The sequence below is a fragment of the Megascapheus bottae genome, chromosome 9 (genome assembly GCF_031878675.1).
Source record: "Megascapheus bottae isolate mThoBot1 chromosome 9, mThoBot2.hap1, whole genome shotgun sequence".
In the NCBI taxonomy this organism is placed as follows: Eukaryota; Metazoa; Chordata; class Mammalia; order Rodentia; family Geomyidae; genus Megascapheus; species Megascapheus bottae.
Window position 1 is genome coordinate 33719487 of NC_143517.1, and position 25506 is coordinate 33744992.

Below are 25506 nucleotides of genomic sequence, written 5' to 3' on the forward strand. Positions count from 1 at the left end.
CTCATGAAGGGCAAGTGAGAGAGGGTTGTTGCTGTTGTTATGTTTTGTTCTGTTTTTGTTTTTGTCTTGGCTTTCTTCTGCCAAATGATGTCATCAGCCCTATCATAGTGTAATTCGGATTAGTTTTTAGATTTACCATGCGCTATTTTTAATTCTCCATTGACTCCAAATCTTTATATTCTCTTTCTAGAAAACTATTTCAAGGGGCCGGGAGTTTGGCCTAGTGGTAGAGTGCTTGCCTAGCATGCACGAAGACCAAGGTTCAACTCCTCGGTTCCACATACATAGAAAAAAGCCAGAAGTGGTGCTGAGGCTCAAATGGCAGAGCTCTAGCCTTGAGAAAATCCAAGGACAGTGCCCAGACCCTGAGCTCAAGCCCAGGACTGGCAAAAAAAAGAAAAAGAAAAAGAAAACTATTTCAAGTCAATTATTTCAAATTTGCTGAATGATTTCTATCTTTCAATTCTGAGCAGAAATCATGGAAACCTCTACCTCTCCAATAAATTTGTGAAGTGCTACAGTGTGATGCAGCCAATTCATTTGGCTCCCAAGAGTAGATTTTACATGTCTTCTAATTCTGCATGTAGTGATGAGTCAGCTGTTACAGGAGTATTTGTGTATGTATGAACACATACACCAATCAGGACTTCCTTTCTCTTCTCTTTTTTTCCCCCTAATTTCTAGAGAAGAATTTTACCAGCATCCCACTGAAAATAATTTCTTCATGTTTCAGTTTTACAGCTGAGATTTAGTCTCAGAGAAGTTGCTTCTAATTATACTCATATTCTTCTTAATATTAACATAAATGAATCTTTAGAAGCAATTGACTTCCATTGGAGCCTCTTCAAATCCTGTTGTCTTCAAAACAAAAAACCAGATTAATTATCTTTGCAAAGTGCACATGTCCCTTTTGTATTTGTTGCTTTTATGTGTGGTCCTAAGTACGAATCCTAGGTCCTTGCACACTGTAGGACAATAACTTCTCCCCTAAGCAATCCCCCTGTTTCCATTTCCATGTGCACCACAGGTTATAATGAGAACCTTTCCATGTTTCTATGTTTCTCTTGCCTTCTTTTTCCACACATGGTTAATTCAGTCTCTGAGCTTTAGACTATTTTTTGTTATGCTTAATTTTCTAAGTATTTACGATATGTATTTGCTGTTAGCATTTGATTGGTTGACCCTTGTTGCCTTACTCTTGTATTATCCTGAGCAAATTTTCTCAGTGGCTCAGTCACCAGTTTTGGTAATCCAAACCTTTACTAAAAATTTTATGCTTCTAACAAGCAAACAGATGTCTAACTCTGAAGATACTATGCACAATGCATGTCCTAATCAGAGAATTTTAGTCGAATTTTATTGAAGAGACAGCTTTCGAGGTGAATCCTATTATGCGCTAAAGTTCGGATTTTGTTTTGAAAGTTTCAGGATCTGAAGCTGAGGGAGTTCTACTGCGAGGGCAACCCACTGTTCCGGAAGCAGCCAGTTATGGCAGGCCAGCGGGAGGACCTTTGGCATCTCCGGGTGAAGACTTAGCGGATAAGCATGAATCACCAAACTAATGCTATGGCTAAAATGCCCTTGGTTTTGTCAACATTTTAATTGTTATTATAAAGATGATGTACAGGGGGGTTAGAGTTCATTGTGTAAGTCAGGTAAAGAGTATGCATCTTTTTGGACAAGGTCATCCCTTCCCTTTGCTCTCCATGGATTAAACGTTCAAGGATTTTCTTTTAGCCTGTTCTTATCACACAAGAAAAAGTCTAATGAAATCTTATTCCATTGGCAATGTGGATCCTGTGCATCACTTTAACATGTTTACAGGATCTTGTGCCCTTCCACCTGATTTCCAGAGTGAGTAAACACACACAAACTGGGATAGTTTGTGGGATGAAAAGAGAGGAAGTTATTTTTTACTGTAGTCTTCCAAGTACGTTTTTAGTGTTGCCTAAAGATGTGCTTGGTTTGTTCTTGTGAAATCTTTACCCCTTTGACTTCCTTTTTGATTGTCCCCACTGCAAGCGAAGAAATGTATATTATCCAGAATTCATATCTGTTACTTAAAAATGTTGATAAACCAGGTGCCAGTGGTTCATGCCTGTAATGTCTAGCAACTCAGGAGACTGAGATCTGAGGATCACAGTTTGAAGCCAGCCAGGGCAGACCCTTAACACCAATTCACCCCCCAAAATCTGGAAGTAGAACAGTGGCTCATGTGGTAGAGCACTAGATTTGAGGGACAAAAAGCTCAGGGACAGTGTCCAGGCTCAAGTTCAAGCTCCAGTACAAGAACAGACAGACACATAACTAATGCTCTCCTAAGGAAAAGAAAACCATGTCTTCTAACCTTAAAGTACAACTCTCCATCATGAATCTAGCCTACCCAGATCTACTTCAGTCTATAGTTGAACATGCCAAAGTTTCATCTGCCTTCCAGCAGTTACAGAGTTCAAGTTTCATGACTGGAGTAAAAAGCCACTTTCATTCAGAGGCTTACTTTGTTTATGAATTTATTTAAAAAACTGTTGAGTGAACTGCATAATACTACGTTTTCATTATGAAATCCAGAAAATAGAGATAAAGAGGAAGAAAATAAAAATAATCAATGATATGCTGATTTAGAAAACGATTTCAAAATGTTAGAGCACTACTTCTGAGTTGTAGAGTTCAGGATAGTCTCCAGGACCAGAGTTCAAGCCCCACAATCGGTAAAACAAAAACAACAACAAAAAACTTACCAAAAATAACTTACCATAACCTTACTAAAAGACACCATAAAAGCAACCTACACAAGCTAATTTTGAGAATTTTTTTTGGGGGGGGCGGAGAACTTTTAATAAAAATTCTCATAAATCTAATATTCTTTTCTTTGACATTTATTCTTTTGGACCTTGCTATGCATCTAGAATGTGCTTTACACTTAGGTGAGGTCAAGCTTTAAACATTATTGTGAGACTTGCTTTTGTTCACTCAACATACTATGGATTTCTGATCAGGAAAAAAAAATTAAAAAATTTTTTTTTGATGAATACATGACATTCTGTTATGCTGCTATATTTTAGCTATTTCTCCACTCTGGTATGTTTAGATGATCCATTTTAAGCCCTGGTTCCCCTTCATAAACAGAGATATCATGCCCATACTAATAGTAAATTTCTAGCTTAGGACTTTCTTTTGAAGATTAGATCTTTTCAAATTGCCTTCTAGAAAATATTTCCATAAACAGAATTGTTTTCTATTCTTTTTTTTGCCAGTCTTGGGGCTTGAACTAAGGGCTTTAGCGCTGTCCTTAGGCTTTCTCAAGGCTAGATCTCTACCACCTGAGCCTCAGCACCATTTCCAGGCTTTTTTCTATGTATGTGGTACCGAAGAATTGAACCTGGGTCTTCGTGCATGCTAGGCAAGCACTCTACCGCTAAGCCAAACTAAGAGTCCCTTTTTAAATGAGAAATGGAGACCCTGAGACGTTAAATAACTTGTTCAAAGTTGCAGAGATTGTGTTGGTACAGTGATGCCAACTTGAACAGTTGGGCTCCAAACCCCATGATGCATTGCTGACTCAGAAAGAGCATTTAGAAGGGTGGAGGAAAGGGAGATGGGATGGTCTTGGATAGGAGAAGGTCTTGGTTTGTGGAGGAGGCCTGATGATAAACCAAAGTGTTGAATGTTTCCAGCATTCAGGGTGACAGTACTTCCCTCTTCTGTTTTAAAAATGGAATGTCCAAAACTTACCTATGGTTACTTTACAGATGTTCTAACAAAATAGCCTATAGATTATTCAAAAAACGATTTATTTTTCCAGGAGTGGGTTTTCTTGTATTTTAAAACACTAGAATTAAGTCATTATTATACATACGTATACACATGTAAACTGTATTCGATGTATCTCTAAGAACTATCCTAAGAGGTACTATTAGGTTGACAATCTTTCTTTATATATTCTCACATTTCCAAGTCAAAAGCTTTATATATTAATATTATAACTTGTCCTTCCTAAGTAATTTATTGGCAGTACACAGAAGTATATAAATAATGGCCGATACAAGAAGTGTCACTTTCCTCTGAGTGTAACTGACATGTTTTGGATCCAGATATTCTAAATGGAAAAAAGCAGTCTCTATAAACATATTTATATGTCTCACACATTTTAACAAATTATTCTGTCTTCTGCTTGGAGAGCAAATCCTTGTCTATGAGTTCTCTGCAGATGAACCAAACTACTGAAGTCATGTAACCCACATGGTATTTCATTTAGAATCACTAACTATGCTATGTATGGATAGGAAAAAGGATGAAAGTACATGTCTGGTTTGGGAGGCCTGGCTATTCATGCTTTCAGACTGGTCCTTTGAATTGCCCATAGCCACTTACCTGCATCCAGAAAAGATTAAGTGGGAAAGAGAATGTATTGTGGCAGGATGGGATATTTAGTCAGCTGATGCTTGTTGTTGACTATATAAACCTTTCCAACTCTTGTTAAATTGTAGGGGTAAGGTGATAGGGAGCAGGGTCACAGCACTTTGTGGGTTTTATTATTTTTTCATAATTTTTATTGTAATTAATAGAAGGGTTACATTATATTCACCAGATAGAAGGTGCATTAACTGATACCCTTTCTCATGTCTTGGTCCCCATTTCCCTCCCCCCAACCCCACCCCTCATCTTGTTTTCCCCCCTTCCCTATCCAATTTCAAATAACCAAATACAAATATATCCAATATATCAGATAACAAAGTGAGATACTGTAACAATATGAGATAACCAAGGGACAGCAAAAGAGATGAGAGATAACATAAGTACATTAAGGACAACAATCACTCATTATATGGCTTTTGTTTCTATATCCTAGAGGTCCTTTTGTTTAGCGTCATACTGTATGGCCTTATGTGTCTAGGTTTTGCTCTATTGCAAATCTCTGCTAGGAGAGCCCAAGGTTTCTACTGATTATGACAAATGAGGGAAACCATTGAGCCTATGTTTCTTTGAGTCTGGCTTACTTGTGGGTTTTATTTTTATTTTTTTAATATTTTATTGTAATTAATAAAAGGGTTACATGATATTTGCCAGATAGAAGGTGCATTAATTCACATACATTGATACCCTTTCAGATGTCTTGGTACCCATTACCCTCCCCCCACCCACCACCCGTGGGTTTTATTTTTATCAATGAAAACTTTTAAGACTTTCATGACAGATCATGTGAATGTACATATTTTAATAATATATATACATACAGTCTCAATAATATATGCATGTGTATATATGTTTATCAGTAGTCTGGTGCAGATTAATGTAAAAATATTAGTATATGTTTTACTTTGTCTAAGTAAAACAAGTCCCAAAGAAACTCTCCTCATATACTATTAAAATATTTCTGTAACATTTATGCAAGATGTTTTTGCTACAAAAACCTGGGAATAAAGCGAATAACTCTACCTGTTTCCTTTGTTTGATCCATGAACACTAAATTGCATGTATTTTATATTTAAAGTGATAATGTTGATAGTCTTGGTGAAAGCAAATTCTACTTTCTCATTGTTCCTTCAATTATTAAATACAAAAATATTATTAATATTATACCAAATGAAGATTTTTGACCATCGCTATGGCTCAGTGTGTCACAGACTAAGGCTAGATATTTAGTTCATAGAAGTCTATGCTCTTCAATATGGAGATGCTATTTAGATCAGTGCAGCTAATCACAAGCCCTTACCAAACTTGAATATACATGCAGACAGACAATTGCATGCATAGGTAGAGCATCTTGTTGAGTTGAAATTTTGATTCCATTGATCTGGGGTACATCAAAGATTCTACATTTCTGATAAGCCCCCAGATGATGCAGATTTAACTGGCTTTCAAACTTCAGCTTTAAGTAGTTTGGATTTTGACTCAGAAAAAATTACATTATGCAATTTTATTTAGTATATACTAATCAATGTACAAAATAAAGGGTGTCATTATGACAGCTCCATGATTGTAAACACTTGCACAATATACTTTGATCAATTCACACTCATTACTGTATTCCTTTCCTTTTCCACATTCATCTCTTTTCAGAGTCTAGATTCCAAATAGAAAAAAATGAGATATTCATGTAAGGATAGAACCGATTTTTGAGTCCAGTTTGAATGCTTGTACAATTTTTGCTTATTGTAAGAAAATTTACCAAATTGAGATTTAAATGATATCTAATTTTTAAAAATAGGTAATAGAAATCTACTGTGACCTAGATTCCTATGCATGAAAGGCATAAATATATTGCAGTAGAAATAAATTGCTTTCTATTTGTTGACATATTTATAATTCTATATTTCATTTCCAATAATTTATTATATAGAATCTTAGATTCTTGGTTTAACAAAAAATTCAATAAGGCAGAAAGCTGAATCAATTTGACAAAATTTTGAAATCAATTTGAGGCACCATATTCTTTTTTTTGATAGACTATTTTTATTGTAATTAATAGAGGGGTTACAGTTATATTTGCCAGATAGAGGGTGCATTACTTCACACACATTGATACCCCTTCTCATGTTTTCTTATTTCCCTCCCCCCTCATCTTGTTTTCCCCTTCCCTTTCCTTTTTCAAATAAATAAATAAACGTATATACCATATACCAGATAACAAGGAAAGATACTGTAACAATATGAGAATAGCAAGGGACAACAAAAGAGATGAGAAATAACAGTACATTAAGAACATCAATCACACATTATATAGCTCTTTGTTTCCATATCCTGGAGGTCATTTCATTTAGCCTCATCCTATATGGCCTTTTGTATCTAGGTTTTGAACTATTGTAATCCTCTGCTAGGAGAGTCCAAGGTTTGAACTAATTATTACAAATGAGGGAAATCATTGAGCCTGTGTTCCTTTGGGTCTGGCTTACTTCACTTAATATGATTTTTAACATATTCTTTTTATTTTAGGAAATAACAGCAAGATTTATCATGAATCAGCTAAAAGAAAAAAATTCTTTCATTACCCATGCCATAGAAGCATATCCAGATATCAAAACCAAAATGTCTCAGGGGAAAAAATGTGCAATATGTGAAAAATCCTTTTTAACAACATGGCTGGAATGTGTTCAGTTTGTTCGTCCATCTAAGGTAAGTGGTGCTTTTTTGTGAATATGAATTTTGAGGTTGACTCTTTTTTTTGGTCCCTATTTAAGGCAACTCAAACTTAGTATCGATGGATTGTCTTCTGTGATAGTATGACAATTTTGTGATGAAAAATCTGATATGTGTATATAATTATTATAATTCATTTATTTTATGTGTAACTCTGTTCGAACATATGGTTTCCATCATAATTCCATAAAAAGTTTTATTCAGCAAGTCCATTTTGTTTATCAAGCATTATTAAAAGTACATGCCCCTAGGGAAATGAATTGTTCAGTGGTCTCTTATGGAGTGTGAGTAAAGTAAAGTTAGTGCTGGCTGGTTTGTGTCATCTTGATGTTCTAGTGCTCTGAATGTGATGAGTATGAGCAACATTACTCTACTTAGAAGATGTGGATGCTTGGGCAGTTGTTAAGCTCTAGAAACATTGAGGACCAGTCTATACTAGATGCTTATTTTTTACAATTAGCCATCAAACATATGGTTTGGGCAACTGTCAACAATCAAAACTCTCCTTCAGGGAAACATCTGTAGGTGATATGTAAATGAGGGTGGTCATGTCCCAATCACACTTCTCTTGTAAACCTTAAATCTCAATTTCATATTCTACTCACATGACATGAAATATTTCCCTGTTTCTTTCAACCATTTAAAAATGTAAAAGCATTCTTAGTTTATATGTCATATGCAAACCAAGTGTGAAACAGATTTGGCCCGAGGATCATAGTTTGCCAACGTCTGTTCTTGTCTCAACAACATTTGCTCTTGGCACCATATATTTTTGCTCTGAGTAGCACTTGACCTCTCTTGGGATGCCAAAGTGAATCGTTGATGATTTGAAATGAATGAGTAACAGATGCAGTTCCTGCCATTCTGAAGATTATCCTCTGGTGCAAGAGGCAAACATTAAACCAATTTACATGCACACAACTTTAACTTATAATAGTAAGACAAAAAGGGATAAATCTCCAGTGGACTACAGAGAAATGACAAATATAGATTTTCAAGTGTATTTTCTACAGTACTAGACTGTGATGAATCTTCAGTAGAAGAGAGGGGTAGAAGAATGAACCAGGGAAATGAGTAGATATAGGCAAGAATGCATTGCATGTGCCACAAATGAGGAAAGCAGTGGGTAGAAGGGAGAACAAAGATGTTGGAATGATGACATAGATCAAGATGCATTGTATATGTGAATTACTTTATTAAATGGCAACGAGTTGAATACATAATCTAAAAATTAAGAATCATGGGAAAGGGTGGGGTGGGAGAGGATGACTTGGGGTAACATAAAAGGGATGACATTGATCAAAAGACTCTGTATTCAGAAGCTACTCTGTTAAAAATGACCCTTTTATACAACTATCTAAAGAAAATAAAAATATATTTCAAAAAGAAGGGATTTATTTTTGCCAAGGCATTAACATAAAAATTGGCTTACTTGATTTGTTAGTTTCTTGCTGTTTGTTTTTCCTTTCCTATTGTAATCTAAAAATGAAATCTATCACTGCCCTATTTTGAAGATTCTTTTAAGATGGATAAGTGTTTAATGATCATAGATACTTGGGATTTAGATTCTATCACAGTACAAAAGTATTATTATTAAAATTCAGGCTTTTCAGATGATTAAAAAATGTTACTTGAGAGCACGCTGTGGACTTTTCTCTCAGTCCATCTACTTCTTGGAATCTGTGTGCCCAGAGGCTATCAATTTATCTTGTCAGAATCAAGACAAAGTCTCTGGAACAGAATCTATTGTGTCACTGAGTTCATGGTTATGGAGCCAGGGTTTGGTGCCTCACAGCCAGTGTTTCCTCAAGGAAAGTAGGGACCTAATGTGAATGCTGACTAAAATATTGAATTATTCCATTGGTTTCCAGGTCTAATATCTGGATGAGATCATTGCTATTTATATTTCAGAGTTACGTTAAATCCTTGAAACTGTTAATTGTAGGATTTTCTTTCATGAATTTCACTATGTCTGCAGCTCATAATCAAATCCAGTGAGAACAACACTTCGTTACTGAAAAAGTGAGATGTAGCATACAATTTGAGTGAGTCATATAGCAAACACTTACATACCTTTTACCTAGAATTGTGAATGCTTAATATTTTGCTCTATGAATTGATAGCAAAAGACATGGAAATGTCTAAAAAAGTTTGTTTTACTTTGAATAAACCATTGATTTTTAACTCAAATAAAATTGTAAAATGTCTTTTGGAGGTATAGCTCGTGGGTGAATACTTGCCCAGTGTGTGCAAGGCCTCAGTTTCAGTTCTCAACAGAACAGGAATAGGACTAATAAAAAATTACAAGTATAAAAGAATGAAGAAAAATGACAATTGACTTAGGTTAAGAATTTTTAATATGAACTTGCTAATCATAAGTAAATTTAAACTTATCTAAAACCAATAAAGAAAATGAACCTTTGAATGTATATAGCCATGTATATGAGGAAGAAAGTTTTGTGTGCATGTGTGTTTGGTTCTATGCTTAGAGTGTGAAAACATGCACAAAATACGTTGAAGGGTAATGTTGGTAAACATTTAGTTACTAGCATGTATTATGAAAGCTTTATGCTATTTTTCTAGCTAGTAGACAGATATTATAGTTTGCTTAGCAGCTGTCTCTCCTATTAAGAAGTTCACATTTCCTAAGTCTGGTTCAGAAAGAGGAAGAAAGGGCTAGTGTTTTCTCTCATATGTGGGACCTAGATCTAAATTACAAGCATACATGAAAATACACAGGACCATAAGCATATGCACACACACACACACACACACACACACACACACACACACACAAAGACTAAATTATGGTCAATGCTTGGGAGGCATTCTGGTTTACTCAGGTGAGGAGTCCAATGGTATAAATTCTATGTACACTAACTTAAAGTTTAATAAAATGGATACTACCAGGAAGTTGGAACATGTATTGTCTGAGGATGGGAGAAGTCAAAGTCAAGGGCAGATGAATGGAGAGAGGAAAGATGGGCAAACATAGTTATAAAATTCAATGTACACATGTGAAAATGGAGTCAGGAAACTGGGGGGATGGGTGGGGTTTGGAGAGATGGAGGAGAATAGTGAAAGGGAAGGCATGAATTATGATACGTATCAGGATACACAAAGAGGCATCAAATAAAACAATGTTCCTCTTCTCAGTTATTTCTTCAGGAACTACATTTGAAGAATGTTGACCTTTATAATAAATATTTGATCAGAAAGGAAGAATCCACTTGATATTGCCAATGTCTGGCTTTTTTGTTATGCCTTACAAAATATTCTGCCTCTTGCAGGGTTTGCCTCAGATGATAGATGAGTCTCTGTTTTTATATAGAACAGAAAAACTCAAATACAGATAATAGCTTCTATATGAAATTATGTCATATTTGTCTTCTGAGCCATGGAGATAACAATTGGGAAATATTCAATAAAATGTTACTCTCTTTCCAATATTAACCTTTACTCTATACCTCATTTTGTTGCTTTTGTTTTTCCCCCACATTATAGCTTTGTTAGCTTGTTAGCCCTGAACAATTATCAGTAAGTCTAAAATAATTAATATTTTAATATTAAACTCCTAAGGATATAAATCTTTGAAACAGCAACAGAAAATAATCCTTTTTAGTTACACTAACTGGGGCCACATTTGTACTAATAACCTAAATATTCTCATAAAACCCTTTCCAAACCCTTAAGCCATCCTATGCACAAGATATGCATTTGATGATTTTCATTTCTTCTAAGAAGTTTCATTAGTTGAACTTAACATCTCCCCAGATTCCTTTAAAGTTGGAGCATGTAGGGAGGAACAGTTTGGGATATGAACTCTCAACCCTTTATTGAATGATGTAATGTAATTAAACCTACCCTCAAAAGAGAAGATTAGAGTGAATAACACTCACTACAAATGAGTGAAAACGTTCATCTACTTTATGAAAATAAATGAACATTTGTAACCTTAATTCCTTTTTTATGACAAGCTGCCAGTAATGAAACATAATATAAGGTTACATTTAATAATTTTACTCATTGCTTATGGAGTAAAATCTTACTTCGCAGTAAAACATTATTACTGTTAAGATACCACTGACATTCATTTACAGAACTGATCATTTCACGCAGTCAGCTGTGAAAATGAATGTAGGTTTTAAAACATTTATGCAGTGGTTAGTCAATTTAATGTGCATTAGGCTCTAGGATCAGAAGGCATTGCATTTTGAGTTCTAAATGGTCATGAAAGTAATATGTATTTATTGCTCAGAAGAGTTAAGATGGTAATGTATGTTCCTTATTATTTTACTCACAAGATCAGAAAAGACAATTACAGTATAAATGAACTTACACACTGTGTTTTGATGACTGCTATTCCCATGAAAACTCCCTCAATCCTCTTTCTCCCTTGTAGAACTCTCCCTCTTGTTTTTAAACTGCTAGAAAGATTATAGTTTCACATTCAGTATATGCAGGAATATCTATATATTTCATCTAAAGAATCTCAAATTATATTCAGTTTCAGTTCATTTATCTGAAGCTTTGAGCACCAAAACCTTTGAACCTCTCATGTGACATCCAAAAGGAATGATGAGCTCCCTATCTTCCCTGGGAAGCAGGGGAGAGGATGACACTCAGCTGGGTGACTGGTTGGGACAAAAGAAAGATTTTCTTCTTGTTTTCTACCCATAACCACAGTCCAAAAATGCACTAAAGTGGGGTGACTATCTGTTAAGAGTGGAAGTGGACATTATTAATAACTGGGAAACCAGGAAACTAGCACGGTTGTTTGTGCACATCTCACTATGTGATGACATTTCCAAAATGGATCAGTTAACTTCAGAGAACATTCATTGCTGGCACTGTTACTCCTGGATTGGAAGAATGGTCAATCTACAGGTCCATTATCCATCTTGGATTTTAGAAACTGTCGTCTCTCCATAAACATTGTGGGTCGATGTTAAGCAGGGAAATCTGTGTGTTAAGTACAGTGCCAGTGAGTAGGGGCATCTACCCAGTCTTAAGTGATTTAACATGTGAGTTTAAATTCTGAAGATGTAAGACACTAGCTATCCAAGCTAAATGTTTCCTAAGTGGAAGAGATCAATTGCTTTATGGGCTTCAAAAGGAACAGGGGAGATCACTGTAGGTTGTCTGTTCTGAGAAATGCTCTTAACCAGGTAAAGACCAGGCTTTGAAACAAGTAAAAGTCAAACACAGAGAGGGAAGCAGAGAAGAATGGTGGGAAGAGGCATTATTTAAAAACTGACCCTAGAAACCCACAAGCTTGAGAAAGAGTAAGAAGCTTGATCTTGACCCTGTTTGGAAATGGTTCTCTCTCTTTAAAGCCAATGCTGATAGATCTAGTCCTTTTATTAAAAAAGTTAATAACTTAGTTTATTGTTATTACAGAGGGGTTACATTTACATATATCAGGAAATACGTTTGTTTCTTTTCATACAGTGTCATTTGTTCCCTCATTCTCTCCCAGTCCCTCTCTCCCCATCTTCACCTGCAAGTTGTAAAGTTCACTTTCATTAGTGTCCAGTGTGCTCCACGGTTGCATATTTTCACACTTTTTACTCCAACTTGTGCCTTCCTTCCATCCTCCAACAGATATACATGTGAATATACTGTCTATAAGGTAAAGAATACAGAATCATTAGCAAAAGGAAAAAAATTAAGAAAATAATCATTTGCTTCCATATCTCTGGAGTTCCATTGCCTTAGTATTTATTTTATATTCATATGAAGAGGCATTTTGGCATTATACCTTTGTGATTTTCTGCTAAGACTATACGCATTTGGTCTCACTCTTGTTAATTCAGAGGCTCCACCGTAGATGAGTGGATCCAAAAAAATGTGGCACCAATACACTGGAATGTTATGTAACCTATTAGAAGAATAACATAATGCCATTTGAAAGGAAATGGTTGGAACTAGAGCAAATCATGTTACATGATATAAGCCAATATACATATAAATACGTATTTCAAGATTTGCAATTTTTGAAAAGTTAGAATATGACAATGGTTATCACCAAGCCACATGTTGAATGATTCCTAAAACTGTCTTGCTGCTGCTATTCAAACTCCAAAAAACTTAGCAGAAATGCTTACTTAAATTGAAAATAAAAAGCTATTATTTCCTTATAATAACCATAATTCCAATGGCTGTGTTTATTTGCTTTAGGAAAATAAATGAATTTGTTTATAAATAGTCAAGTGAAAAACTAGACATATGTATACAACTTTCACTTTTTAATGTAAAATGATGCTCTTTCAAAACATTCTAGGCATGTTTTTGTGCATGCTAAGCAAGCACTTTAACACTAGGCCAAACTCCAGACCCCCAAAATCAATTTCAACAAGTGACATTTTCATATATGTATGAAAAGTATTTTGGTCACATTCACCTTCTTTCACCATCTCTGTTCTTCATTTCTCCCTACTAGTCTGCTGTCTACAGAACCTGTTTTACATTATTATTATTCATTATTTTTAGGATTGTTTTCTCCCCTTTTTTTGATGGTACTAGAGCTTGAAATCAGGGTTATGTGCTTGGTAGGAAGGCATTCTACCTCTTGTACCATGCCTACAACATTAGAGATTTCTTTTTTCATGCAAGCCTTACTAATGTTGATGGAAAACTATATATTACCAAGGAATGATGCTTAGTTATTTATTTTCAGTAAAATATCCAGGAAATAACCCATAGTTCCTTAGAAATAGTTTATCATAAGTATGAACTACTAAGTTTGAGGATAAACACCAGGAAATCTCACATTGACCTTATGTAGCCTTTTGCAACATAGACTCCTAAAAGGCTAAAGAGAACATTCATTTTATTAAAATTAACCAAACAATAATTGCCCCCAAAAGAGGAAAGAGGGATACAGGCACTGCATTCCTGTTTGTGACAAGAGCCAACCTAAACTCTGTCCATGCAATTTCTTAATGACACAAGGGAAAGGGCAAGAAACCACAGTGGAAACAGAAAATGCCTTTAATACTTTCTATTACAAACTTTACATCTCATGGAAAAATTTGGACAACCCAGGAAAACAGCACCATTCCACTTGCTTCCCTGATGTCTGTCTCTTTCTTGAACCTCCTCCTGTTGTTTCATGGCTCTATTATTTTTAAGCTGAATGAGTGGAACTGATGTGGAATGCTTTTTTCCCCATAATCCTTTTGTTCTTGCTGAGATGTATTCCAGAAATAAGACCTGAAGAAGTTTCTGGAAAAGAGAATTATCTACTGCCTGGAAAAGAAAAAGACCACTGTTAGTTTTTACTTATGTCATTAGTTCTCTGTACACAATTTGAATGCCTGGATTGTTAAGGAATGAATATTATCTTACCTAGTGTAGATGCAAGATAATCTACATAATGTGACTATCGTTATATAAATATGTATGCAGTCTCCTAGACTAGGTTACTGATTATTGTATTTCCATGGTTGAGCATTTTTGTAATCTATTTAGTGTTTATACGGCATTGTTTTCCCAGCATTCTAAAGGCATTCTTGACTTTCTGCTCTCAAGTTCCTCCTTACTGAAATGTGCTTTTGCTTTCTGTCTAGACATCTAAAATCATCTCCTCTCTTTTATGTGCTGTGAAACGGTGTCATGTCCTTTCTCTTTACTCATAGAGAACCTATCAATGAGTTGAACCATATGTTTTCAGTGACTTTTTTTGTTTATTGTCCTTCCAACTAGACCATAAGAAGATTCTTTGTGGCAGGGGTTCCTTGCTCTATATTTTTGTGTTCTTGGCACTTTTCTTGACTTTAAGTTACTTATAACTTGTCAGAACTCTTGGAAGCTGAGAAAACAAAGTAAACACCCTGATGTGAAGAACAGCACAAGTCCAGGACAATGTCTGGCTGAATATTTGGGTATGATTAGATCAGATTCCCAAGTTTGTCATTATGAATTACATGTTTCTTCCTCCCTTGTTTCCAGGTAAGAGCTGGAGAAGGATGAAGCTTCTTTCTCCTCCAGACACAGTCTGAGGTTGATACTTCTTGGTGCTATTGGTCTGCCATGGCTCATGTTCCTTCCCCAGACAGTTGTCAAGGGGAGGGATCACTGGTTAGCACTGAGTTACATGGTCGTATCTTGGCCTCAGCAGCGGGATCAATGATCCTTTCAATTTTCTGTATATTTTGTGGGATTGGAGGAAGAGTGGGTCTTCAAAAGAAAAGTGGATTTGCGGGCTGGCAGTATGGCAAAGCGGCTATGCACATCAGGGAGTTCAGTGAATGTCTACTTACGAATCAGCTGTCGTTGTAGGGAAACACCACGTTTTTAGATACTATGCCTTTTGCCTTCAACCAAAATATCTTATGGTTAGTATCAAACTTCATACTGGAGGTAGAGAAGAAGGTGACATGACCTATTATTTCCGTTCTCTGCTGATACAGCATCGTCCGTCTCACAAATGGCTTAATAATTGCTCCCATGTTTTGTTCAAACATGCTTTGTTAAACATTCTTTTGTGGACTAGTGAACAGCACAGTAATCAAATCTCTCAGTGTGGCTTGTGATGATGTTGGCCAAATAGTTTCATGGTAAAAACAAAATAGTATTATTAACCACTTAAAGTCTATCCACATGACTTTTGGATTAACATAAGAGCTATGTTAATATGAAACTATAATGCATAGAAATGGTAAGTACAAGACTGTAAATCTTTCTAAATCAACCTTTGCCCTCTCCTTCCTTCTATTCCTCTTTTCTTCCCTCTCTCCTTCCTTCTTTCCCTCCCTCCCTCTTCCCTTCCCTCTCTCTTTCCTTCCTTTCCTACTTCCTTCTATCCCTTCCTCCCTGCTTGCTCCCTCTTTCTCACTTTCTATGTTCCTCTCCCTCTCCCCACTCTTTCCCTCTCCCTATTTTGGCTACCTATTTTGTGCACCAAGCTATACAAACAGAAACATATGAAGTGCAAAACATTATGTATTGAAGAAATTGATGGGGACCCAGCCAGTAACTATCATCATGAAATTTTTATATGGTGTGCAAAGAATATTCAGAAGATGAATTCTTGTAGGGAATGGATTCTAGGTCTGCAAATCAAGATGCTATTCAACAAATATTTTTCAGCCGTCAAACTCAACAGAAGTCAGGTTCATGGTGACTCTATGCCATTTTTTCACCTCTACCCCAGTACAATATACTTAGACTATGCACTAATATTTATATACAAAACACATAAAACTGTATTTTGAATTTTGTTTAGTATTGGGTATGCCTTTCTTAGCTAGTTAAGTGTGTTTATGTGAAGGCAAAGAACAAATCAAGCACAAATGGAATAATGTGTCCTTTAGAAGTCAATGTTCTGAAACATCTGAGGAATTCAATACATATTTTAATCAAAAATATTTATTGGGTATTGCCTTAGTTTAATTTTTAATCTTTACTTTATAGGCCTGGAAGATAAGCAAAAATCTAAAGCTGATACCTCTTCGAGTATTACTCTGTTCTCAGAGATGTTTCTGTCACCGGGGCCCTAACATCTTTGGAATTGCTTGAACAGAATTTCACTGGACTGAAATGTTTGCTCTTCACCATCATCACATGGCCTACTACTGATCTTCCTTGAATTTATCCAACCTTTGTCTTTAAAAGTCATTCAACATCAAGAATCTCTCTGTAAGCACTAGAAGTCTGTCTGTGTAGGTTCTAGATAGGTTTTGAAAAATTGGCTAAAACTAAAATAAAATTCAAGATAAGTTCAGATCCTGTATTCTATTGTTTTCTTTTCATCACTTTATAGCTGCAGTTTTCCTTTCCTAGAAAAACCTTAAGACTTGAATGGGGAAAAGAGTGTGTGTGCTGAGTTACTGCAATTGAAATAATCTAATTTTCATCCTAAATTATTGTGTTTATGACATTTCATGATTTTAATGTGGTTCCTATGCTTCAGGGGACAAAAAAAAACTACTAGGGAAATAAATTATGAAAATGCAGGGCTGGGAATGTGGCCCAGTGGTAGTGTGCTTGCCTAGCATGCATAAAGCCCTGGATTTGATTCCTTGGTACCACAAACATAGAAAAAGCCAGAAGTGGTACTTTGGCTCAAGTAGAAGAGTGCTAGCTTTGAGAAAGCTCATGAACAGTGCCCAGGCCCTGAGTTCAAGCCCCAAGGCTGGCAAAAAATTATGAAAATACATTATATATTTTACATACATTAGTGATTTTGAAAGTGTAGTTTTATTCAGAACTATCTTCATGATTTGAGAACTTGTTAGAAATGCAGGTTATCAGCTCTCATTGAAAAGTGATTGATTCAGAAACTCTTGGAACCTGAGCCAGGGATCTTGGTTTCATCAAACACTCTGAGTGAATTATGTGCCCTAGTTTGCAAACCACACTATTATTCTAGGTTGCTGTGTATTTGGAAAAATCAGGCATTTAATCATAACTTCATATTTAAATTCTACTGGAAATGTATCTCTTCATATAAGTCTTTGGTGGTCCTTGTGGGAAACAGAGTCTCCCCTTCCATATATTCATCTTGATGTTATATTCTAGCTAGACCTCGATGAACTCAATTTAGGACACATTCCTTTATGTACTGGAGTACCTCGGCCATAAGTGGGAAGGTCCTTCGATGGAATACAGCAAAAGACTTCTGTCCCAACCACTAGGGTCAGAGAAAGTTAACCCAGGGTAACATTAAGGCTCCATTAACCAAGAATACACCTTAATCAGAGTGCAAATCAAAAACATGGCAATGCATCAGAAATGAGTTATAGAAATACACTACGTATGTTTATGGAGAGAAAACTGCTCAGTAAACTGGTTTTGACTAGAGAAATATTTTCACACAACTTCTGCTATTAAAATATTTTGTGCACCATTTTAATCCCATAACCTCAAATGCAGTGTGTATATAAATTCTATCCATTCATCCGTCAGTAAACTTGTTTATTCAACAAATAATTTGGGTAGTTCCTTGGAGCTCACCTGATATGAGGAATGATTTTCACAGGGAGGCCTGTCAGTGGTCACTGGTAATGTCTCCCCAAGTCACCCAAAACCCAGAAGAGATTCTGGCTGGACGGGAGTCCAGTGCTTTGCCTCCTTGAAATATACTCTTTAGGCTCATTTCCATTTCCTATCCCTTTAATTGAATTCTTTCCTGAACCAAGGCACACAGGGACTCATGAGGGGACCTAAAAGTGGTATTTACCCAGCTTAGAACGGGGGCGTGGAAGGGCCAGAGAAGTCAGTCAGGATGAAGAAAGTCCGTGGCACATGCCTAGTTCTAGATAAGGTTGCAGTGAATGAAGATGGTTGACTGTGCAGGAGCTTGGGTATTTACTAAAAGAGTAAGATCGCATAGAAAGCAGTTTAGCTAAGGAAGGCAGTGGCTCTTTAATATCATCAAGTCAGGTCAGCTGAGTATCCGGGGTGAGCTACCTGGCAGGTTCAAAGGCAAAATGTGGGTCTCAAGAGGAGAGATGACAGACTCAAAGTATAGTACTATATCTACACTCTGGCTTTCTGGCAGGCAGGGCAGTAGCTTGTATCAAAAGGCACCACCTTCCAGGAAAATCTTTACCTTTCCTCCCCATAAGGGAGCTTGGGTGAGAGGAAAATTGTGAACTTTTCAGAGGGATAAAGCTGGCTCATAACTGTTGCTGTGCCAGTAAAATTAGAATCAAATTTCAGCCACTTTCTTGATTTGAAAAAAAAAAGCCTGTGATCTCATTTCGGAAACTCAGGATTTGCATATGGCTTGTTGTTTGCCATTTATATAAAGGACAAAAAGGTACATTTACAATGTTTAAAACTGACCAGCGTTGCCATCAGGGAATATTGCTTTGCAAAAGAAAGTACTTGAAGTTACCCATATTCCACAGAAAGACTTCCATTTTCTGTTTATAGTTACCTATGTAACAAATAATATAGATACTTCCCAGAGGAAAGACATTGTCTAAACTTAAGAATGGCCATCCGGCTCAAGTTCCAAGTTCCATGACCAGACTTTAAGGCTAGCCAGCCAGATCAAGCTTTTCTCTGCTCAAAACTTGCCATTCTTTGGTTAATCTCACATTGTTACTGTATCTGACTTTGTTACCTGGCATATTGTATATACATTTATTTGTTTATTTGAAATAAGAAAGGAAAGGGGGGGAAAACAAGATGATGGGGAGGGGGTGCGGGAGGAAAATGGGGACAAAAACATGAGAAGGGGTATCAATGTGTGAGAAGTAATGCACTGGGGAATGTAATTGTAATCCCTATACATTACAATAAAAATATAATAATAAAAAATTTGCCATTATCTCCCTTTTTATTTTAATTTTGAGTTGACACATAATTATACAAAGTTACGGGAAACCATATTTCTCTTCCTGTATCATCTTTCTTCAAGTTTACATGCTATTTCCTAAATATTCCCCTTCTTCAGGAAGTGGTCCTTAGCTACCCTACGTAAGAGTATTACTTATCATGCACATTCATCTCCTCATTTTCTATGCCCATCAATCTACAATCTCCTTAGTAATGTTTTTTTACTGTCTGTTACCTCTGTGCAATTCCCTAAAAGTAGGGCTAAGCAGGAGAATTTCCTAGTAATTTGTCATGAAATTTCTCAAAGCTGCAGCAAAGTGCTCATCACTGAGTTTCAATCATTGACCTTTGCTATCAGTTACTTGTTATGTTGAAGTTATATTTTAAATATTGTTGTTATAGTTTCATCCCTCTATTGAGTCACTAATCCATCTACTGTAATGTGCATAGAAGTCACTTTCAGATACTAATATATTTCTATTAGAAACAATTCAGTAATCCTATTGCTAACAGTGGCTCAGTATATGCTCCACATCTCTGGTCATAAAAGAAATGCAAATCAAAACAACTCTGAGATTCCACCTCACTCCAGTTAGAATGGCCAGGATCAATAAAACTAATAGCAACAGATGCTGGAGGAGATGTGGCCAGGAGGGATCACTACTACACTGTTGGTGGGAGTGCAAACTTGTTCAACCACTATGGAAAGCAGTATGGCAGTTCCTCAGAAGACTAAACATAGAGCTTCCCTATGACCCAGCAATTCCACTACTTGGCATTTTCCCAATTGTCCAGAAACAAGGGCATACTAAATGCACTAGCACAACGATGTTCATTGCAGCACTATTTACCATAGCAAAGATATGGAACCAGCACAGATGTCCCTCAGTTGATGAGTGGATCAACAAGATGTGGTATTTGTACACAATGGAATTCTATGCTGCTGTCAGAAAGAACAACATTGCCCCATTTGTAGGGAAACGGAAAGACTTAGAAAAAATCATATTAAGTGAAGTAAGCCAGACTCAAAGGAACTTAGGCTCAATGGTTTCCCTCATTTGGGCTTTCCTAGCAGAGATTTGCAATAGAGCAAAACCTAGATACATAAGGCCATACAGTATGACGCTAAACGAAAGGACCTCTAGGATATAGAAACAAAAGCCATATAATGAATGATTGTTGTCCTTAATGTACTATGTTATCTCTCATCTCTTTTGCTGTCCCTTGGTTATTTCATATTGTTACAGTATTTCACTTTGTTATCTGATATACTGGATATATTTGTATTTGGTTATTTGAAATTGGATAGGGAAGGGGGGAAAACAAGATGAGGAGTACGGATTGGGGGAGGGAAATGGGGACCAAGACATGAGAAAGGGTATCAATGTATGTGAATTAATGCACCTTCTATCTGGTGAATATAATGTAACCCTTCTATTAATTACAATAAAATATATGACAAAATTCTTATGTTGTGTATGCTTCCAATACACAAATTTATATGACTTTGACATTCACTCTCAAGCTCTTATCAAACTGTGTAGCATTATCACCACCTTGGAAAGATGTTTCATGATCTCCTCCCACCCGTTTACAGGATTGGTGGATATTTCAAGTTAAAATGCATGGAGAATATTTGCACTAAAAATTCTTTTTTTTAAAAATTTTGTTATTTATTGTCCTTAATGTACTATGTTATCTCTCAACTCTTTTGCTGTCCCTTGGTTGTCTCATATTGTTACAGTATTTACCTTGTTATCTGATATACTGTACATATGCTTATTTGGTTATTTGAAATCAGATAGGGTAGGGGGAAAACAAGATGAGGGGTGGGTGGGGGGAGGGAAATGGGGACCATGTCATGAGAAAGGGTATCAGTGTATGTGAAGTAATGTGAAGTAATGAACATAATGTAACCCTTCTATTAATTACAATAAAAATATATGGAGAAAGAAAAAAAATTGTTCTTTATTTTTATTGTAAAGGCAATGTGCAGAGGGGTTACAGTTATATAAGCAAGGAAATGAATGCAGTTCTTGTTGAACATGGTTACCCCTTCCCTCATTTTCTCCCATTTTATCCCACCAGACTCCCCCCGCCCAAGATGCAAAGTTCATTTCCAATGTAGTGCTTTGTGAGTATCACTGTTGCATTGGTTCAAATCTCTCAGATTTTTCTGCCTGGGCTAACTTTGAACTTCAATCCTCAGATCTCAGCTCCTGAGTAGATAGGATGAGATAGCTCCATCCCCACTACTCTTTTTTTTCATTTGTGTATTTATAGTCACATCTTCCTTTTTTTCTCCTCCTTCCACATTTTTCTTTTTTATTAAGGAATTTATTAACATTGATTTTTACATCATATTTTAAATGTCATATTTAACAAACAAGTATTCAGAAGGGAATCTATAACAGTCATTGGCACTTGGGTTTTAGAATATAATTAAAATTAAGCTGAGGGTTTGTATGTCATGGACACATATTAATCTATGTAATAAAACATTATGTCTCTAGAGTATATAGCCCATCATAGTAAAAATTCCTTGTTACTGATCTGAAATTCAAATCCACCTAGAATTTTATGTTCTATCTATTTACTTTGCAGTAAATTTTTACCCTTGCCTTTGCTGTCAACCGTTGTGCAGTCAATTTTTCCCCATAGATAATGTCTGTTTTAGAACCTCATATCAAAAGAACATGTAATATATTGCAGTATATATTCTTTTCCATATGCCTTTCTGTTTTCTTAATGATTATTCATTCATAGTGTTACATATAAATAAATGTGTTCTTTTTTCTTTTCATTTTCTTTTCAGTGCAGTCCTGGGGCTTGAATTTAGGACCAGGGCTTGAACTCAGGGCATGGGTATTATCTCTGAGCTCTTTTATTCAAGAGTAGCCTTGACCAACAGCTCTTCTTTCGGCTTATTGGTAGTTAATTGGAGATTAAAGTCTCATGGGCTTTCCTTCCCAGGCTGGCTTTAAATCAGTGTCCTTACATCTCTGCCTCCTGAGTAGCTAAGATTAAAGACATGAGCCCTGTCTGCCTGGCTCAAACATGTTCCCCACCACCCCCTCTCTATTTCAGAGGGTGCTGGAGCTTGGGCACTGTCCCTGAGCTTCTTTGGCTCAAGAGTAGTGCTCTGCCACAGCTACTTGATCACAGTGCCATTTCTGGCTTTTTCTGAGTACTTTATTAGAGATAAGTGTATCATGGACTCTCCTGCCTCTGCTGGCTTCGGACTGAACTCCTTCTAAATTAGCTAGGATTACATGTGTCAGCCACAGGTGCTTGGCTTCAAATATGTTCTTTTAAATTTACAGAATTACAGAATTCTATTCCATGTTGTAACTATACTAGTTTGTGTAACCATTTTCCCTGAGTCATCTTACGACTGTGTTTACAAGTACATAAAACGGTGTTCTATGATCCCAATTCTTTCATAATAGTGTAAGATAGGATTTTAACAAGGGAAGAAAATCAAATTCTTTGCATGCTATAGTCTCAGATAGTAGCTAGACAGTGACTTTGGTGGCTTTGTTAATGGGAAGAAGACCCAGAGACATAAGAGGAGATTGCCAGAAGAACATGGTCTACAGGAGGCCACTTTATTAGATTAGGCTAGGTCTGCCATGAGATGCTTGCTTCTGCTTAGCTTTCAGGTTTCTTTTTCTTTCCTTTTGTTTCTCTAAAGGATTAAGGCTCTGTCACTTTGAATCATGGTGTTACAATACATGGCTTAGATTGCATTATTTTGAATAGTAACATGGTAAGGAAAATGGTGGAACAGTAGCTTCCTGTTGGGTTCCTGACTCACCGGCAAAAGCAAGCTGATGGAAACACAGGGAACTGGTGTTCACACCTGTATGACTGAGTATGTCACCTTTCTTCCTTGTTTTGATTCTTGTCAACAGCAAGGCAGTAACAGGAAACTGGAAAATTACTCACTAATGCAGCATTCTCTAATTGAATAAGAAGTACACAGTCATAGTAGCGTGGTTCTGTGTCATCTTTCAGAAAGTTAGATACACGTAAGCTTCGTCTGTTATGTGGCACAATCCTATTAACATACACTGTAAGAGTCATCCAAGCTTTCCAGCCAAAACACTTTCTTGAGAAATAGAATTTGCTTCTTAAGAAAGTGATCTGAAGTTAATTTTTCTTCTTCTAAATGCATTTAAAATTGCAGTTATACATTTTATAGACAATGGGTAATAAAGTACCATTTTTCCAATAAAAATATGGGGCTAGGTAGTTTTACTGTACACATTTCCCAGAGTTGTTGAGTTCTACCCCAAAACAATCTGTTCACAATATGTTATCTGTGTTTTCCTGCCTTTGATGGTCTGCATTATGAATGGGAGTTCTGATCCATTAAGTTGAGAGATATTCAGAGAAACAAAATCTGTTATGAAACACATACTAAGTACTTCACTACTAAGTTTCCAAGTTCACTTCTTGTGAAAGGGATGATTTATTGTTAGGAAAGTTTGTTTTAACTGTATTATGTGGCTTGCAATACTACAGATAGTCTCATTTCTTAGTACCAGTGAATTTTCCCAGTGCACATGTCCTATAACCAGTCATTTGAATGGAAGCATCTAAGAACTTAGAAGCATTTAAGAAAATCTAGATGACTTGATTTGGAAACTGGAAGGCCAATGTGTGAGAAAGAGATGAGGAACAAGTAAAGGTATCACAAGTCTCAAAAGGTTTAGTTGGTTTAGTTTTTCAGAGGTTTCCTTGGGCCAGCCCGGGACAAGGATTCTCCCATTTTTACCTTCCAAGTTGCTAGGGTTGCAACTATATGTTACGATGCCTTCTTCATATTCGTGTGTGTGTGTGTGTGTGTGTGTGCGTGCGTGCGTGCATGCGTGTGTGTGTGTGTGTGTGTGTGTGTGTGTGTGTGTGTGTGTGTGCCAATTCTGGGGCTTGAACTCAGGGCCTGGAAACGGCCACCGGGCTTTTGTACTCCAAGTTAGTGCTCTACAACTTGAGCCATAATTCCACTTTTGTCTTTTATGATGGATAATTGGAGATGAAAGTCTCATGGACTTTGCTACACTGAATGACTTTAACCTCAGCCTTCAGATGTCTATCTCCAGGGGAGCTAGAACAACAGGTATGTGCCATTGGCCACCTCCTCCACATTCTTAAGGATGATACTCAGAAAGAGCTTCTAATTTAAAATAGATTAGTCGGCCGAAGGAGGAGTCTAGAACAGTATTTAAAAAATGGGTTGAGGGGTCAGGAGCATGGTCTAGTGGTAGAGTGCTTGCCTAGCATGCAGAAAGCCCTTGCTTCGGGATTCCTCTACACCACATAAACAGAAAAAGCTGGGAGTGGTGCTGTAGATCAAAGTGTCCTTGAGAAAGCTCAAGGACAGTGCGTAGGCCCTAAGTTCAAGCCCCCTGACTGGCCAAAAAAAATAAAAAATGGTTTAAATATATGTTTGCCATAAATTGTGCATTCATTTTCGTATTTAATGTAGTTTAATTTCTTTTTAATTAATATTCTCAGTTCTCTGAAAATTTGGTATTCTATTCTTTTCTCACTCTACAAAAAGTGGTCAGCAGCACTCACAGTTTTGGTCAGGAATTTATTTTAGAGCTCATTAGCTCTGTAATGACTTATAAATCTGTTGGTTATATCAGCTGGTTTTCAGTTTTTGCTCAAAGTGTTAAACTTGAGGGTAAGTCTCTCAAAAACATCTTTAATTGGTTTTGAGGTTAGATAATCTTTAGTATTTGTTATTAAGCAATCACGAAAGTAATAATATGTATCTGTGTTCATATATATGTTCACAGTTGTTGAGTGTATGTAAATATATGAAAATGCTCCTGAGATTCCTGGCAGTGAAGGATATTCATTTTTACCCTCGTCAGTTCATAAAATACGTTGTTGATTTTCAGGTCACCTGATGGAATTGGGGAAATTAAATGCTAAATAGTTGATGCTCTTAAATGAAATAGACAAACTTGAACGAGAACTGTCTTTTCTTTCAGATGGGAAATGATTGTGCTTGAAAACAATTTCCCTATTCAGTGAACAGATACACTGCTCCTGCTAGCTAGTCAT

The 25506-nt window shown here is 36.4% G+C and overlaps 1 protein-coding gene across 2 annotated transcripts in view; it reads left to right on the forward strand.

Moving 5' to 3' along the window:
- The window catches only part of Lrrc69 (leucine rich repeat containing 69), a 62472-nt gene extending 45623 nt beyond the window's left edge, over window positions 1–16849 (forward strand). The window contains exons 6-8 of one of the 2 annotated variants that reach the window (XM_090338702.1): window positions 1423–1524; window positions 6934–7113; window positions 16555–16849. In XM_090338702.1, coding sequence (XP_090194828.1) covers window positions 1423–1524; window positions 6934–7113; window positions 16555–16659 — 387 coding nt within the window. In that variant the 3' untranslated portion in view covers window positions 16660–16849. The remainder of the gene's footprint in view (window positions 1–1422; window positions 1525–6933; window positions 7114–16554) is intronic. The other variant, XM_090338703.1, reaches the window with a different exon arrangement.
- The last annotated feature ends 8657 nt before the right edge of the window (window positions 16850–25506 follow it).